A 19,694-nucleotide genomic window follows, 5' to 3' on the forward strand; every position below is an offset into this window, starting at 1 on the left:
GTAAAGTATATTTGAGTAACTTTCAAACATGCTCACTGTGTTTCCTGTTAAGACATCTGATGTGACTGCTGAACTATGAGCATTGTTGTTTGGGCTAAGAGGATATGAAAATGCTATCTTCAGTTTCTTAGCTACATTATTATATTGCCAACTAGGAATACAAGGAATAAGATGTAAATTAGTGAAAATACGAAAAACAGAAGCTCACAAAATTTGAATAAATGGTTCACGAAATTCTTACTATGTCAATTTGTCAGTCTTCGAGCTTTTGACAACTTTCTCCTTGTTGTCATCAGGAGATATTTCAGTAGGCCATTAGATAAAGGAGTCCACAAATGTTGTTCAGTAACATTTACAATACTGAATTTTATATTCAAATAAATCACTGTCACTGTAATCCTCATCTTACATATTCAAGGTTCTTTTGGCTGTTTGATTCCACAGTATTAGTGATGATTTAATCTATGGGACATTGGATAACACTGTCGTGCTTACTATAATCCTCTTCAGTTGTCAGACCTTCCTGTGAAACCCTTCTCAGTCAACAGACACAATAGATTTACTTGCAAGCTTAAGATGGCTGATATTTGACAAGACTCCTGGAATGCTGCACTCCCTAAAGAAGTTTTTAACTTTCATCCATGCCAGCTTCATTTGACTCAAATTACAGTTATAGGATGGAAAAGAGAAAACTGTGTAGCTACTTCATCAAGCACATATGACTTTTCAGCAAGCCTATGCTGTTGAGTGAAGAGTACATAGCCTACTTACTCATCCTGTCACTGCAGGGAACATGCCTCTTTTGCAGCCACTGCAAAATCCTAATCTCATCTTGCTGTCATAGCGTGTGGGTGATTTGTCCTCCAGTCTGTTGCAGTATGGAGCATCATCCATAACTGTGGCTGCCTGAAATGAAAGATTTGGAGGCATAATATGCTCAAAGCACGTTTCAAAGTTTTGGAAATTCATTTGCTGGTGGTAGTTGCCTTTTCTGGGTTTCTTCCAGATTTTTTGCAGGGTCTCGCTCACAGATCATTTCCATGGTCTCACATTTCCAATAATAAATCTTTCAGATAAGGTCTCTATCCTGAAATATCAACACTATAATCTTTCTGCCAGCAATTTACCGACAGTCAAATTATTATATACCACAGATTCATTAGCATAAAGTATTTCTGTAGCTGCTTACCTATTCTGTTTGATTTGTAGAATGAAATATCACTGCTCATCAACAACATCTCCATGATCTAGTAATTAAGTTCTCTGATTTTGCACTTTTTCCCATGTAAATCCCATTAACAACATTTCCTCCAGGGAGAAATCATCAAATAGGAGTAGTCCAGTAGATTCTGGCCTAATTAAAATAAAATAAAAAATATACTACAAAATAAGACTAGATCCTACACATAATGTATCTTTGGAACTAAAAGAAAGTATATCAGCAGTTCCTGCAATAAACATCAGTGCTTTAATGCATATATACTCAAACGACTAAAGCTTTAGTGGGTAGGAATAGATAATGCTTCCTGGACAGAAGTGCAGCACAAGACAGAATAATGGAAAATCCAGGATGTCAAGAAAGTTGCCACCTACCATATAGCGGAGATGCTGAGTCACAGATAGGCGCAAAAAGACTGTCATAAATAAATAAAGCTTTCTGAAAGTAAGGCATTCATCAAAAATAGATCACACACACACACACACACACACACACACACACACACACACACACACACACACACACACACACACACACGGACTGCAGTCTCAGGCAACTGAAACCACACTCAGCATCTCTACTATATGGTGAGTGTTACAAGGCAAAATAAGGTGGTTGATGATACAGTAAGGTCAGTGCTTGATCTGTGCTAGTTGGAAACTGAGCTCTTTGCTGCATACTTAAAAAAAAAAGTGAAATGAAAGTTACCTCCTCTTGCTGATAGTTATTGGTGATTTTGCAGAGTTATCCTTGCTAAATTATCAAATTCTTTTCGCGGCTCTTCTGCCTGCTCCATGTATACCACTTTCATCAACTGAAACAGCGTATGGAACAACTCTTTCGTTCTGTTCTCCTGCTTGCTGTATTTCATGACATTTTTATTTATTTAATTATTTTTCTAACTCTAATCCACAAAGTAAATCTCCCACTTCTCCAAGATGTGAAAAGATTTTGCTTTGTGCAACGGGCCAGGAACTGCTTACTAATTATGAGAGATATTAATTTTTTTATGACATCACAACACAACAATCACTTTGTAATAGGTACTGCATGGACAGATAATGTATTTTAGAACACTTATGTTGGCAGAGCTGTGACACAAAACTATAACAGCCCACAGTCGAACAACTTCTGCAGACTTCTGCTGATCCAGAACTAGGGAACCTGGGCTAAGGATGGCATGAATAGACAGTACATGTTACTGTTATGAACATTCTTTATTTACAAAATAAGAGCACTTCATTATACAGAAGGAAAGCATATGTAAACATTGTTCTTCTACACGCATTATAAAAGTATGTGTAATCTAATTAACAAACTTAAAAATATTTTTGACTGTTTATGTAATGGCTGATGGCACTAATCATAAATCAGTTACAATGCTGCCTCTTCTGGAGTATAAAATCATTCAGTTTTCCATGATCATGTATTGCGTGTATGCCATTATCCCTGAAACAAACAGACTGATTACACAAAATAAATTTATATTTGATTAATAAAACTGACTTTCACTTAAAAATGTACTTTTTTGTATGGTGGCCTTATTGGTGGGAATGATCAAGAGCTGATGGTTCACTGAAACGTTTCCACTGCTGCTGTGACTGGAAGAATCATAAATCTTTGAACAGTCCAGCATGATTAAATTTGGGCATTAGTTGGAGGGCGAAGCCTTTAGAGAAGACTGAAACTTCAGTGGGATTGAGGTTTATCATAGATCAGGTCCTGGGTTTGTTTGTGTCCATGGTTTTATGGGATCTCATTAGGGATTTTTAAGGGACGTGACAAAAAACTTTTTATTAATCAGCCAGTCATAGTAATGGTACCACTTTATAATATGTACCCACTACGTACAATGAACATAAGTAAGAGAGTATAGTTTGTATGAGATTTGTTCATATTATTTTGCTGAAAGGCAGCTAATGTTTAGATGCATGCGAAGACACACGACATTCACATTTTTAGCAGTTTTAGAAAATAGATGGTGACCCGAGAAAAGTCCTTGGTAACTGAAGGTACAACACTACTGGATGCTTTTAGAATCCGGAGCTGTCACATTTTCGGCTGCAGAGAGAATAGCAGCACAAAACCAAACACTTCCGAGATTTTGCTCTTCTTCTGGAAGCTGTTGTTCATCATTGTAGAACATAATGAAAGAGAACTTCTGCAGCCTCTTACTGCAAGCTGAATTCCCAGAGTCCACCCACAGATGATAATGACACTGACCCACATATATGCCATCATCAGATTCTCAAAGAAGAAGGTAGCTCAAAAGTAGAGATCACAAATGGAGTGTGTATGAGCCCAATGTTAACTGTTTCTGTTGCATCAATGCTATAGTGACTTCCTTTCTTCCTGCTGTAGCTCCACAAGTATAAGAGTGGTGGTGCTGCTGCAGTTGCTTCCTATGTCATCTTGTTTACTCTTACTCTTACTAATGTGTGCAGGAGCGTAAAGCTGTGACATAGCATGGAAGTTGACTGCGCAATCTTACTGCTATAGTGTAGCACTGACAGCAGTAAAATGATGAATTCTTGGGACCATACAGCATCTAATGAAGCTGTGTTTAGCGAGACTGTGGAGGGTATAAGATGAAAATTATGTAATGCAGAATATGCAACTGCAACTTTGCTCCTTTTGATGTCTGGGAAAAGTTTGATGTTACAGTCAATATTTAAGAAGGAAAGCATACAAAATTCATCTAACACACACACACACACACACACACACACACACACACACACACACAGAGAGAGAGAGAGAGAGAGAGAGAGAGAGAGAGAGAGAGAGAGAGAGAATAATTCACAGCTGACCAATCAGTCAGAGTATTAGTAAATAATAAATGTCATGCCCAACAGTTACATATGTTGTGGTGATGTTGTGAGTAGTCAGTTACACTCATGAACTCATATACCTGTTCTTCTTTCTATGCTCATATAATCAACCTTTTTTCTGACAACAGACTTGAGCAACAAGTTTTCAGTTAAATGGGCAAAGGTGGAGATTTGCAGATCAAATCTTCAAGTTTATGGGGACGACAAATATGGAGATGGCGTCATAAGACATGGTGGCAAGTTTAAAGCAAGTATGCAGACTTCATTTGTGATTTCTAGCCAAATTCCACTGATGATACATCCCACAATAAGAAAATGCTTCTCAGTACAATATATCCACCATACAACAGAAAATTGCTCCAGGAATGATAGAAAATTTTATAATTATGGTACTTGTGTAATTTATATTTTAGTTCATATAAAATCAGTCCCCACCCATGAACCATGGACCTCCATTGGTGGGGAGGCTTGCGCGCCTCAGCGATACAGATAGCCGCACCGTAGGTGCAACCACAACGGAGGGGTATCTGTTGAGAGGCCAGACAAACGTGTGCTTCCTGAAGAGGGGAAGCAGCCTTTTCAGTAGTTGCAAATAACAATGATGGCTTCCTCTTGGGAAAAATATTCTGAAGGTAAAATAGTCCCCCATTTGGATATCCAGGTGGGGACTACTCAACAGGACGCCGTTATTAGGAGAAAGAAAACTGGCGTTCTACGGATCGAAGCGTGGAATGTTGGATCCCTTAATTGGACAGGTAGGTTAGAAAATTTAAAAAGGGAAATGGATAGGCTAAAGTTAGATATAGTGGTAATTAGTGAAGTTTGGTAGCAGGAGGAACAAGACTTGTGGTCAGGTTAATGCAGGGTTATAAATACAAAATCAAATAGGAGTAATAAAGGAGTAGGTTTAATAATGAATTAAAAAAAACAGAAGTGTGGGTAAGCTACTACAAACAGCGTAGCGAACACATTATTGTGGCCAAGACAGACACGAAGCCCACACCTACTACAGTAGTGCAAATGTATATGTCAACTAGCTCTGCAGATGACAAAGAAATTGATGAAATGTATGATGAGATAAAAGAAATTATTCAGATAGTGAAGGGAGATGAAAATGTAATTGTCATTGGTGACTGGAATTCGATAGTAGGGAAAGGAAGAGAAGGGAACGTAGTAGGTGAATATGGATTGGGGCTAAGAAATGAAAGAGGAAGCCGCCTGGTAGAATTTTGCACAGAGCATAACTTAATCATAGCTAACACTTGATTCAAGAATCATGAAAGGAGGTTGTATACATGGAAGAAGCCTGGAGATACTAGAAGGTATCAGATGGATTATATAATGGTAAGACAGAGATTTAGAAACCAGGTTTTAAATCGTAAGACATTTTCAGGGGCAGATGTGGACTCTGACCACAATCTATTGGTTAGGAACTGTAGATTAAAACTGAAGCAACTGCAAAGAGGTGGGAATTTAAGGAGATGGGACTGGATAAACTGACTAAACCAGAGGTTGTACAGTGTTTCAGGGAGAGCATAAGGGAACAATTGACAGAAATGAGGGAAAGAAATAAAGTAGAAGAAGAATGGGTAGCTTTCAGGGATGTAGTAGTGAAGGCCGCAGAGGATCAAGTAGGTAAAAAGACAAGGGCTAGTAGAAATCCTTGGGTAACAGAAGAAATAGTGAATTTAATTGATGAAAGGAGAAAATATAAAAATGCAGTAAATGAAGCAGGCAAAAAGGAATACAAATGTCTCAAAAATGAGATTGACAGGAAGTGCAAAATGGCTAAGCAGGGGTGGCTAGAGGACAAATGTAAGGATGTAGAGGCTTACCTCACTAGGGGTAAGATAAATACTGCCTCCAGGTAAATTAAAGAGACCTTTGGAGAAAAGAGAACCACTTGTATGAATATCAAGAGCTCAGATGGAAACCCAAACTAAGTAAAGAAGGAAATGCGGAAAGGTCGAAGGAGTATATACACAGTCTATACAAGGGCAATGTACTTGAGAACAGTATTATGGAAATGGAGAGGATGTAAGTGAAGATGAAATGGGAGATATGATACTGTGTGAAGAGTTTGACAGAGCACTGAAAGACCTAAGTCAAAAAAAAGGCTCCGTGGAGTAGACAACATTCCATTAGAACTACTGACAGCCTTGGGAGAGCCAGTCCTGACAAAACTCTACCATCTGGTGAGCAAGATGTATGAGACAGGCGAAATACCCTCAGGTTTCAAGCAGAATATAATAATTCCAACCCCAAAGAAATCAGAGGTTGACAGATGTGAAAATTACTGAACTATCAGCTTAATAGGTTACGGCTGCAAAATAATAATGTGAAATCTTTACAGACGAATGGAAAAACTGGTAGAAGCCGACCTCGGGGAAGATCAGTTTGGATTCAGTAGAAATGTTGGAACACGTGAGGCAATACTGACCCTACGACTTATCTTAGAAGAAAGATTAAGAAAAGGCAAACCTACGTTTCTAGCATTTGTAGACTTAGAGAAAGCTTTTGACAATGTTGACTGGAATACTCTCTTTCAAATTCTGAAGGTGGCTGGAGTGAAATACAGGGGGCGAAAGGCTATTTACAATTTCTACAGAAACCAGATGGCAGTTATAGGAGTCAGGGGACATGAAAGGGAAGCAGTGGTTGGGAAGGGAGTGAGACAGGATTGTAGCCTCTCCCTGATGTTATTCAATCTTTATATTGAGCAAGCAGTAAAGGAAACAAGAGAAAATTTGGAGTAGGTACTAAAATCCATGGAGAAAAAATAATGCCGATGACACTGTAATTCTGTCAGAGACAGCAAAGGACTTGGAGAGCAGTTGAACGGAATGGACAGTGTCTTGAAAGTAGGATATAAGATGAACATCAACAAATGAAGTCTTTCACGACCGGGTGACATGGCTGTTGATATACTTTCCGGGATGTGAGGTCGTGGTCCAAGAACTTTTCTGCTCCTTACGTTTCGTCCAGGACTGCGCTGGACTTCCTCAGAGGTGCTGCTCCACTGAGTCTTGCCGACTGGCTGGTCGGGTGTCTGAGAGCGACTTATATATTGTGAGAAAGGGGGGGCGTGGTTCAGGTGACACGTGATGAGCAGTGATAATCCATAGCAAAGATAAGGTTGACTATCGATTACCACCTTGTCAAAGATAAAAATTGTTAGCAATTTTGTAGAGCCACTGTCCATATATCGCTAAGTTTCATAGCCTCCTCTTTCCTATTAAAATTATCGTGCTGTTTATAAATTTCAATAGCTTCTCTATATAGCCGTGGATAGTAATTTAACGTTGTAGATAAAACTTTGGTATCCGAAAACTTCACTTGGTGGTTGCCTGGTTGAAGAGCATGTTCCGCTACAGCTGATTTTTCCATTTTTCCAAGGTGACAAAGACTTTTATGCTCTTTCAGTCGCGTGTTTACGCTTCTTTTTGTAGTACCAATATAAAATTTACCACAGGTACATGGAATTTTATACACACCACATGCTCTTTGAAGAGGGTGTTGCTCTTATATTGTAGTCATTGATTAAGAAGAAATTGCACCCCTAAGAACATGAAAAAGGGGATGAAATGCTTTTTTAATTTTGCTATTAACCCCTGTGGTGGTAAAACAGTGAGTGAAATTCTTTTTCTGTTGTTTATTATTAAAGCAGTAATAAAGTACACTGAAGTGCCAAAGAAACTGGCGTAGGAATGAATATTCAAATACAGAGATGGATAAACAGCCAGAATACGGCATTGTGGTCAGCAATGCCTATATAAGACGACAAGTGTCTGGTGCAGTTGTTAGATCGGTTAAAGCTGCTACAATGGTAGGTTATCAAGATTTAAGTGAGTTTGAACATGGTGTTATGGTCACTGCACGAGCACCGGGACACAGCACCTCCGAGGTAGCAATGAAGTGGGGATTTTCCTGTATTACCATTTCATGAGCGTACTGTGAATATCAGGAATCCGGCAAAACATCAAATCTCCATAATCACTGTGGCTGGTAAAAGATCCTGCAAGAATGGGACCAACGATGACTGAAGAGAATCACTCAGCATGACAGAAGTGCAACCCTTCCGCAAATTGCTGGAGATTTCAATGCTGGGCCATCAATAAGGTCAGCATGCAAACCATTCAATGAAGCATTATCGATATGGACTTTTGGAGCCTTCAGCCCACTCGTGTAACCTTGATGACTGCACAATACAAAGTTTTACTCCTTGACTAGGACCTCTGATATGTCTACATATGACTCTGACATGTGACATGTATGTAAGCATCTTATCCGATCTCCTGCATCCATTCATGTCCATTATGCATTCAGACATACTTTGGCAATTCCAGCAAGACAATGCGACACCCCACATGTCCAGAATTGCTATAGAGTGGCTCCAGGAACACTCTTCTGTGTTTAAACATTTATGCTGGCCATCAAGCTTCCCAGACATGAACATCATTCAGCATATCTGAGATGCCTTGCAACATGCTGTTCGGCAGAGATCTCCAGCCCCTCGTACTCTTACGGATTTATGGACAGCCCTGTAGAGTTCATGGTGTCAATTCCCTCCAGCACTATGTCAGACATTAGTTGAGTCCCTGTTGCAGCTCTTCTGCATGCTCCAGGGGGCCCTACACAATATTAAGCAGTTGTACCAGTTTCTTTGACTCTTCAGTGTATTTTTAAAGCTATATGTATGAAAATTGGTACCTGTCTTCTTGGTTGGGGGGGAAAAAATCCTTCGGTGTTTTTGGAAATTCAACCCCTAAGGTTGTAAAATGGGTGATGAATGCTTCTATGGAAATATTTCATTATTAAAACATTTTGCAACTTAACCTCTGAAAATTTGTATTTGGCTTCACGGTTAGAAATAAAAAATTAGGTATTTCAAAGTTATATAGAAATTCAACCCTTAATGGAGCATAATACGGGGTAAAAATTGTTATGAAAATATTTCATCACATTGAAACATTTTTAAAGCTAAAACCATGAAAATTTATTTTGGACTTCTAATGAAATAAAGATGAAAATCTGTATGGAAATATACCACAAGAACTCAAAAGGCAGGACTTTAGCAGCAAAAATTGCTTTTTGGACAGAAGCACATCCAAAGAAGACTTTCTTCAATGGCCTTAAGTAGCACGCAAAGTGTGGTGTCACCGCCAGACACCACACTTGCTAGGTGGTAGCCTTTTAAATCGGCTGCGGTCTGCTAGTATACGACGGACCCGCGTGTCGCCACTGTCAGTAATTGCAGACCGAGCGCCGCCACACGGCACGTCTAGAAAGACTTACTAGCACTCGCCCAGTTGTACAGCCGACTTTGCTAGGAAAGGTTCATTGAGAATTACGCTCTCAATTGCCGAGACGATAGGTAGCATAGCCTTCAGCTACGTCAATTGCTACGACCTAGCAAGGCGCCAATTATCCTTTGCTATGTATCTAATGACGCATATACTGTATCAACAAGACCAATGTTCACCAATTGTGGATTAAAGTTAAGTATTCCAGCAGCTACGTACTTTTCTTTATAGCATTCATTACGTATCCTGTTTCAGACCTCACGCCAGCCTGCGTGAGTTTAAGCGCGTGCCTTTCGGTTACCCGTCACTGTGGATTGGCTGTCTTGCCAGTCCACAACACAAAGTTTTGAAGATTTTACAATTTGTGAACAACATAAAAATTTGATTAAAGAAAAACAAAAACTCTGTGCAAGCCATATAGCATATGCGAGCTAAGCAGCGGACGCTAAGCTAGTTATTCTATAGAGTGTTGGAAGAAATGTGACTTATCCAACATGCACTTAACACCCACATCACACAAGGCGTGAAAAAAAAATGAAGGTTCCAAAGATGGCCCTCTGAGATGGGACTGGGGACAACAATGTCGTCAAGGTAACTGATACAATAATGAACTCGTTGAGACAGCTGCTTCAAACTATGTTGACAAATGGCTGACATGCTTGCAATGCTGAAAACCAATCAGTTGTACCTGTAGAGGTCTTACAACATACTGATAGCAAGAAGTTGATGTGACTCTTCATCAAGTAGCAGCTGTAAATATACTTGTAGGAAATCTGGTGCTGAAAAATATTGTCTGCCCCAAGTTTTCTCACAAGTTCACCCATGTGAGCAATGGGGTACATATCATTACCTAACTCTCAATAAATTGTCACTTTAAAGTTACCACAAGACTAATGATGCACCCCATCGACTGGGCAAAATGGGTTCCATGATACCTAAAGCTGTCAATCTGTCTAGCTCTTCCTTCACTTGAGTGCGAAAGGGCGTGTGGAACAGACCTGGCAAGGAAAGAACAAGGTCGCAAGCAGTTTTGAGAGTGATGTGGGCTATGTGATCACTAGCCTTGCCAAGTTCTGGAGAAAAAAGGGAAGACTATTCCTTGCACAAATCCTCCAACTCTTGACAGGGCACAAGATCTGACACTAAATGAATGGAATCATAGACCATAAAACTAAAAACCTTTAATGAATCCAAACCACACAAATTTTCTGTAAATGCAGTGCCCCTACCAGAAATGTTACCGGTTGAACCATCACCTTGTATATTGTTTCTGTAGTAAACTGGCTGAGATAAGAATCTGCTGTCTTTTGCCACTGTCAACCTTGTGTGAAGTAGCCAACAGTGGAGGGAAAACAAGTATTAGAATTCAGAACCAAGACCACTGTGTCTGTATCCACTTGGAGGCATACACTAATGAACTTAACGTCCACAGATCATTATGTGGGAGGCAAAGTGGAAGCTGACCAAGCATTGCACACAGTTGCAATGTGACCTTTCTTATAACATAGATGGCACAAAGCTCAGTGTTGGGACAAGCTGGCCAGTCATATTGAACAAAACAAGTAGGGCAGTAGGGCAGGAACTTGCAGAAATTTTTCCACAATAGACATGTTTGTATGGAAAACAGTGGCCTGACATGCTGCACTGCCACCACATCAACATCAAAAGTGTACTGGAACATGTACGCCTGTTGCTGTCTGAACTGACAGTGGCAATGTCAGCCCAAGAATGTTACTGATGGGCAGAGGCATCAAAAACTTCAAATGCTCGCGCTATCTTGAGTAATTCCTCTAATGAACAATCCTGAAATTTGCCAACCCCCTTGGGGGAACTTCCCTACTGGGGGCTGCTGTGATAGTCTCTAACCATAGTGTCTGCATAAGACTCCTGAGATTTAGCAGTAACAAAATGACACTTGCAACTTAACCCACGCAGTTCTACACCCCACATGCGACAGAATTGGTGGGCTTGCTTTCTGCACTGATAAAAACTGCATTCTAGTGAAAATCACGGAAGTATGCTTGTCACAGCAGGAATTCAGCAAAGACGACATTTCATCAAGCAACAGAGACACAGATTCCTGAAGGAAGACTAACTTCCCTAACTAGTGATGCATTTGTGGGGAGATTCATGACAAAAAGAGCTTTAGTGGAGTCAGTGTCTGTTACCTCTAAGGCTGTGACACCTTGCTGTAGGCGTTTTCACTTTAATGCTAAACCATAAACACATTCAATATATCACCCTTGTACACAGCTTGGTAGGTACCAGTTTGAAATACAATGATCTGCACACGGAGTGAAGTTAACAAGAGCATAAACCATTATAGAACGTCACAGAAGCCACTCCACTCCACAGTTAAATAGAATGACATGTGATGTTTCCACATTGTGACACTGGATGGCAGCTGTACACCATTCTTAGTGCACCACAGTCAGCACTGTTTGAAAGTGATGCCTCCTGGTGATCGAGCTTAGCCGACTTGGGCCAGTGCGGAATGATTGGATAACATGTGATGGGTTGGCACCTCACGTCCTACTGAACTTGGATGGATGGTGAGGTGCCAGTGTGACTGAGGTGATAACAGTGTGTTACCACAGTTAGTACCATAAATTAAGCTATGACACCATTACAGAAAAGATCATTAGCAGCTATGCAGGTATTTATAACTCACTCTCTATGTGTTCCTTTAGATTTGGGTCCTCCTTAGCAGCTTCTTTGAGCAATGACATGTAGTTTGGATCTTCATAGCTCAGCTGATTCAAAGGACTTGATAACTGCAAATATCTGATACCTAAAGTAAAGGAACGTAACTGCTACCGATCTGAATATTAAAAATTATGATGTCAGGAATTTAGTTAGGTCTTGTCTTCAGTAAGTAGCTTATAAAAGTTATATTAAAATCTGAAAATTACGAGGAGACAGAATACCAAACCAGTACTTATCTTCAAGAAACATAATTCCTAGCACTGCCCTCTCCTTTCCCAAGTTTCTCTGAGCATTCCCTTTTTCCTGCCTCAAAAAGAAACTTATAGCACTTAAAGCTGCAAGTACTATTTCCTACATTGAGTGTTTCAGTCTTAACAGTACTAGGAACAGCAACTTCTGATGCTTAGAACTGGGCAACCAAGAACTTGCCAACCTTCCTCACTAAGTCGTTTTAACAATCACTCAGCTGAATTTTCTCTTTGATTCAAATGAAAGTGTGTCAACTAATGTTCTGCACACAAAAACCAAGCACATGTTATAAATAGACAGAATCATATACATAAAGGAGTAGATGTATGAGCTCATCACACAATATGATTTTTATCTCATTGCTGATCAGGGCTGCAAAAGCTAGACTTAAAACATCCTTTTTGTGTCTATGTACAATGTGTGTGGAAGTCTTGTGGTTATTCTCATCCAAAGCAAATTGATGATTGCTGAAATTGCTACTGCATATTTCAAAAATGAAAAAATGATGATGAAAATTATTGGTGTGGTGGAGATGCTGCAGTAGGGTCTTCATCAATGTTTTGCCATTGGGGGCAACACATGGTTTCTTTGAACCTGCATATCCTTGATGTCCTCAATGGAAAAAGCCAATGTAATGTCAGTTCACTTTAAATGAACAAAATGTGGCATTTTAATTAACAAATGGAGACAAATCATATATATCCGGTTATCCACAAATACCTCCGGGGTTTTGGAAAACAAATGCATGAAAACTAAAGGACATACAGAAAAATGACACATATCAGTATAAAGGACGTCTCTCCCAGTTCTGATTCATATTGTGTTCCATGCCACAATTGCAGAATTAAGCACTAGGACAAGGCGTATCAGAACATGTAGCCAAATCATCCACAACAACTTCCGTGATTACCCTTTTTAGAAGTGTCCTTCCTCTTCAACTGAACTGCTTATTGTGATATTCACTGTGACAATAGACAAAACCTTAGAGAACTTAAAATATGGCTCATCCTTCTTCACTACTTCAGTACTCCACTTCTTCCCACATCAATTCTTCCAGACGATTCTCTTAAATTTCTGTTAGACTCTTCAGCATTACTAAATTGTAGTTCCAGTCTATATCTCCTCCTGGGTATGCTTTACAATCCAATATTTGATTTCAGAATCTCTGTCTGACCATGTTGGAATCTAGCTGCCATCTGCGGAAACATTACAGTCACTGAAAAAACATAAGGCCTCTGTGCAGAGAAAGCAAATGGCACCCCTGGGGAACTTTACAATTGGTAAGTATACAAGAAAATTAGACTGAACACCAAAGAAAAACCAGGCAAGTGCGAGTAGTATGGATCTTGCTCTGAGAGTTCTATACAAACTTAATTATGTATACAGATAGTAATAACAATTTCTTGTGGTTCAAGGATCTGGTGTAAGTCTTTCTATTGGACACCACTTCAGTGACTTGTGTGTCCTTAACCTATCCCAGTTATCCAAGCAAGGAAATGGGATGCACAGTTTAACGTGGAATCTGACTTGCATGTTGTTCCTGGCAGCTTCTCAAATCTTTGAGAGGTCAGACTAGGTTAAAACAATGGCTCAAAAATCCATATTCCGACAAAGATTTGATCAAGCGACAAAAAATATTTTTTTATGTGATATAATTACAAATTAACAACTTTCAGATTTTTTCCTTTAATTGTACAGTGAAACCTTGCTTCTTGCCAAATTTTATGGTTTAAGTCAAGGGAAATACTCTATAGGTTCTGATGAGTGAGTTTGCAAGTATCAAAATTTGTGGCATAAACAGCCGTATCTTGAATGTATTGACTCAGAAGCTTAAATATTTTGCACTGCCAAGGGCCCATACTCCCGAGTACCTGACGTAAATTTCAACTTTATCTCCATGCACTCCTGAGAAACTGGGGTCTTAGCAGTCAGACAGACAACAAAGTGATCCAGTAACATTTCCAACTGAGGTAGGAGTCCTCAAAAAAATGCCATAAACTTCAGTTTGAAGAGGGGAAAATGACACTTTGTGCTGCTTAGTGACACATTTTCTTTGTCACTTACTGCTTTGTTATCATTGGTTATGAGCCAGGTGGTACCCTTTGTGGCAAAACTGAGGAGAGTGCCACTGTACTGGGAAGGAAGAGGGGGAATATAGTGTAGTGACACTAGAACATGCTGCTTGAGTTGGGACAGCACTACAAGCCATCATAGAACCCATGTGAAGCATGGTGCACTCCAGATGTACTAGAACAATTTGTTCTTAACAAAAACTTGGTACATCTTTTTGATAGTAAATGAATTTACAGGAAGAAACATGTTTGAGTAGAGATGCACTTCATTTAACAGCTTACTGAATGCGGACAAGAAAAAAATTCCTGGATTTTTACTGGTTTTCCCAGTTAAAAATACACTTTTTCTTGGACGAAAATACATTTTTTCCTGGGCCAAGATATGTTATACCCCATGTGGAAGCACATTTTCTCTATGTTAAATGACAATATACTTTCCCTTGGAGCAGTAAAACTTATCAATCCTTTGAATCGTGAAGGTTTTATACACCAGACATTACAGAAATAAAACCCAGCAAAAAACAATGCATTTGGGATAGATCTTAGATGTGTGGCACCATTTACAATGCATACTTTTGTATTACAAAAGTATAAACATGAATGCCACAACATACAGCGCAGTAGCTTCCAAAGCACTGTAACAGAAATTGTGATGCCCTTTTGTCAGCCAATTGTAGGTCATACCACTCGCCAGCCAATGACATTGTTTGAAATAATACACATACAGTGCAGCTACAAAAAAAGCTAAGCATTTACCAACAATATTGGTCATCCAAAACTTTTTGCTGTTTTTTGGAGCGTGTGGTTAGGCAGGATCCTAAGCAGCAGCTGAATATTTCTGACAAGCACAATTATAAATTTTAGTGCTGTGCAGTGAACATTTTTATGGTTATCTGGATGAATACATGTTCCATCCAGCCCTTTACTTTTCCATAGAAAAACCAATTTCATGTGCAATTGCTCAAAAATGCATTTCACAATTTTTTTAAGGATAATTTTACTTTTTGCCATCGTTACTGCATAATTTGTAATCTATGAAAGAACTAAATTAAATTATAAAAAACTAACCTTGAAACGTGGTCTTTTTTTGTGTGTGTTACCTTTTAAGATATAGCAAACACAACTGTGTTTTAAATAAGGGGTAAGTGGCTGGTCTTCTACACGTGAAGTTTTCTATATGGCTGGTCCTCAGTGTAAGTTTTGAATGAGGCTCTAATGCTCTGTGCTTTAAGAAATTCATTGCACATTCTCACAAGTGACATAATTCATCTGACGTAATAGGAAATTTACTTTGAAAGTAATGCTTCTCAAACCACCATTTGCAATATTTTCCTGTTTTAGAAGCATAAAGAGTTGTGATGTCACGCCCATCAAAATGAGTCCCACATAAAGATGCACTGAAGGCAGTTTGTTGTTATGAAGTATTGCACAGTCTTTGACAAATTTTGCTGTCTGCAGATGCTTGTGTGCGCAATGTATTTTCTTTGCAACTAAAGCTTTTATCTTCATGTTATTCTCTTGTTTATGTTTTACTACTGCAGTATTATTCTGCAGCAGTGGGCTACAGTAAAATTCTTTGTTAGAGTATCAGTTCTTACGAGTCAAAATTATAAAAATTTAACTGAAAACTAAAACAATGAAAAATTCCTGGAAGTCTAAAAATTCTCTTTTTTTCCCCTGGATGAAATAAATTTCCAGACTTTTCCCGGTTGTCCTGGACCATATACAACCTGTACATTCTATTTTGTTCACTACCCATATGGTCACTATCATATGACTATGAATCTGGTTGTCCCCTCTTCCCAGCACTTGAATTTGCAACTGTGCCATAGGTATGAATAAAAAAAAAAAAAGACATTACGCTATCTTGTAAGTGGGCTCTGGTTAGTTATGTTTTGTGGCATGTAATTTGGTTTAAGAGTTATTAGTTGTGTTTAAGAACCACTCTACCTACATTTTCGGGTACTATCATTTGTTTTGACCTGTTGGGGGTTGTCTGGAGTTTGGTCACAGACTCACTGCATTTCCTTGTGAAAGTATTGGCTTAGAGCAAAGCTCATAGGTGGCCATGCTGGATTAATTACAGTTCCCATGAATGATTACATTTTGGTTTATATGTACTGGTCATCAGCTATATAGCACAATTGGTTGTCAGTGTGCATCACGTGCGAGTGTACATTGGCCATATGTAAGTAGTTGTGTTATACTATGCATAGGTTCTGCCTGCTACTAACTGTGTTAGTTTTAGTAAAGGTATTCTAAATGATAGACACAGGTATGACATGTTAACAGACTCCTCTGCAAGCTCTCATGTTAAAGAAGAATTTTGTTGTTGTTACTCTGACTGCACATAAGACGTTGCTGCCTCAGAGTTTTTGAAATTTTAAATTGTGTTGGGCACTCTATGTTTTAAGAGTTATCATTTTGAACTTGATAACAAACATGTATGTATTACCTTTGAAACTGGAGTATTACTTTATTAATGTGTCTTAAATGTGCCATTGAAGTGGCAAGAATTTAACTGCCTCCCTTCACAGGATGTTATGTATAGGTATTGCAACCCTCCTATCTTGGCTTATTTCTAACATGATTTCAGATGAGAAAAACTGTCCACCTATGTATTGCATTTAAACTGGTGGTGAAGATGCACCATACATAACCGATGTCCTGTAAGCTGGGGATGAGCATTTATTAGTTGGGAGTGAAATCAGCTGCTAACTGTATTAACGAAAGCTGTTGACCCAGGCTGTGTAATTTATCTATGAGTATCTTGCTGTAGCATTCTCAGAATTTGCAATATTCAGACGATAAATGCTAACAACTCATCCTCCACATTAATCAGTCAGTTCATCATTTCCACTACCAACAATTGTAACAACTGTTAAATGAAATGGAGGTGGTGCTCTGTAAACTTCACACCATACACAAAATTTCTACGAATGAGTATTGAGTCCTAGTTGATGTGTGAACACACGAAGAGAGTTGCAAACAGAGTGTCATCAGTATGTTATGCTCCTGAAGTCCTGTGAATATGTAACAGCCAGTGCCTTTTAGTTACATACTATTCATATAGGCACTCATTTCTTAGCTATGGCATTCTTTTCTGGGAAACAAATCCACAAAATAGGAACAAATTTTAAAAACTACAGATGAAGGCCTTGAAATAACCAAAAATAGTAATCAGGCTCATTCTTAAGATTTGTTGCATGTATTGGAGATTTTAACTACACCAATCAAGTGTATTTATGCTGTCACTAGACATTACCTGTCTGCAGCAATTTGAAAGCCCGCACAAGTAGAGTTGCAGTAGCATATTCACAGGAAGCAGGTGGTAGTACCATGAGGTACACACGTGCAATCACTCTGCATGAACTCCATTACATTAATTTGCACTGTTGTCAAATGATTATGTGACTGATTGACACACCTGATTTTGAGCACAAGTTGAATTGCCGATTTATGTAATGGTACTCAGTGCATCAATTTGTGTTTGTTTTTCTGATATGTATGCATCTGGGTAATATACTCAGTGACATATGTCAGGCATTGTGGTAATTCTAATTGATTGACAGTGTGTAATTCAGCAGGACCATGGGATCCCTCAACTAAAGCTAAACTTCTTGTTTATAGCATACTTTGTCTAGTATAATTTTATTTGGGTCTCTGCTTTTATTTACAATGAATGTAACAGTATAAATTTATTCTCTGCCTGTAGCAATATTTATTATCATTGTGTGGATTGGACATTTTGCATAGTGTAATCTTATTTGGCTCTCATCTTTGACTCACATTGAGTTTAAGACTGTAAGTCCATTCTATTTTTAATATTTTTGATTGTTATTGGTTTTATTCTTTGCGGTTTGCACATTCACTGTGGGCTTAACCTATCTGCTAGTGTCTCTTGCATTTGGTTTCTCTTGAGGAAGTGTTGCCTTGGTAATAATTATTTCCCATAGGTAACTGATTTTGAAGCAAAGATGTTTTCAGTAAGTGTATGTAAACTGCTATTTTATTAGGTTGTGAAATAAAATGTATGATTACTCACAAAGCAATCCACTCCTACCACTTCCATAATAATATTTACAAAGCAGTTACGCACACAGAAAAACTTTGATAATTACTGTTCAACCAGCTCTGCCCATGACCATGGAAGAAAATATAGAATGAATTTACATTCAACATGAAATACTAAACATAAAACTTGAAACAGCATTTTCTACCAGGGAATAAAATTATAGAATGAACTGTCCAAGAAAATGAAAGAGGATTCTAAACTTATTACCTTATATAAGGTGAAGGATTACTTAGATACCACAGAGTTGTGGCTTGGTAAAAACTGTACCACAAGCAGTTAATAATAAAAGACCTCTGTCATTTCAGGCCGCACATTTGCATTACAATGTTCTTTTTCTCTGCAAAACCTTACTCCAAGGCTGCTGCTATCAGTAACACTAACAAATTATTAGCTTTCTGAGTTCAATGTCTCACTCATTGTGGAGAGACAGTGACTCAATTTTCAAGGCAAACTAGTCAGAAGTGTGGTATACAAAATGGAAACCAAAGTTAATTGTCATGGTCTTGATGTCAGCTGATGATGTGTGTAATGTGTGCAGTGAGTGGTGTTGAGAAATGATTAAACAGTGTAGCACTGTTTCTTTACATTATGAAATATCTTCTTCACAAGACTGTACAAGTATAAACAAAACAATATTGTACATTCATTTTATTTCATGTATTGAGGCAGTCAATTTACATACCTTGTTTCCTGGTTACCTGCAACAGGTCTTATAAACACAGGTCATAACGACGTTATGTAAGTATATATCGTATTATGAATTTGTGAGATTTATGTTATTTTATGATATTTTCAGCTTCTTATACTGCTGCTGCTGCTGCTGCTGCTACTGCTACTACTACTACTACTACTACTACTACTACTACTACTAATAATAATAATAATAATAAGTTTATGACTGAAAAAGGATCCTGCAATTATACCTCAAATATAGTTCTGAAAATTAATTTTAACACGAACTCTACGTTATACACAGGATCTGTGCTGGTCTCAGTAGAATTTAAGTCACAGCAGCCACTGTGCCTGATAATAATTTCTGTTATATAGATAAAGCTCTATGTTTTTGTGGGACTTGGTACAACTCAAGTCTCCACACCTCATGTGGGCTGCTAGGTGTTCAGTTACATGGTCCGAAGCACAGTATACATTAATTATTGGATACCCCACAAGACTTGAAGGACAGTGCTCAATACATGTGTTTGACATATCAGGCAACAATAATTGTTCTTACTGTTACAT

General features: G+C 38.5%; 1 protein-coding gene across 1 annotated transcript in view; it reads right to left on the minus strand.

Moving 5' to 3' along the window:
- Positions 1–2,417: 2,417 nt before the first annotated feature.
- Positions 2,418–19,694, minus strand: part of LOC124605770 (uncharacterized protein C1orf109 homolog) — a 48,454-nt gene continuing 31,177 nt past the window's right edge. Inside the window, exons 4-5 of the mRNA XM_047137654.1 lie at positions 12,025–12,137; positions 2,418–2,668 (exon numbers count right to left, since the gene is read on the minus strand). Coding sequence (XP_046993610.1) covers positions 2,628–2,668; positions 12,025–12,137 — 154 coding nt within the window. The 3' untranslated portion in view covers positions 2,418–2,627. The remainder of the gene's footprint in view (positions 2,669–12,024; positions 12,138–19,694) is intronic.

The sequence above is a fragment of the Schistocerca americana genome, chromosome 3 (assembly GCF_021461395.2).
Source record: "Schistocerca americana isolate TAMUIC-IGC-003095 chromosome 3, iqSchAmer2.1, whole genome shotgun sequence".
Classification (NCBI taxonomy): Eukaryota; Metazoa; Arthropoda; class Insecta; order Orthoptera; family Acrididae; genus Schistocerca; species Schistocerca americana.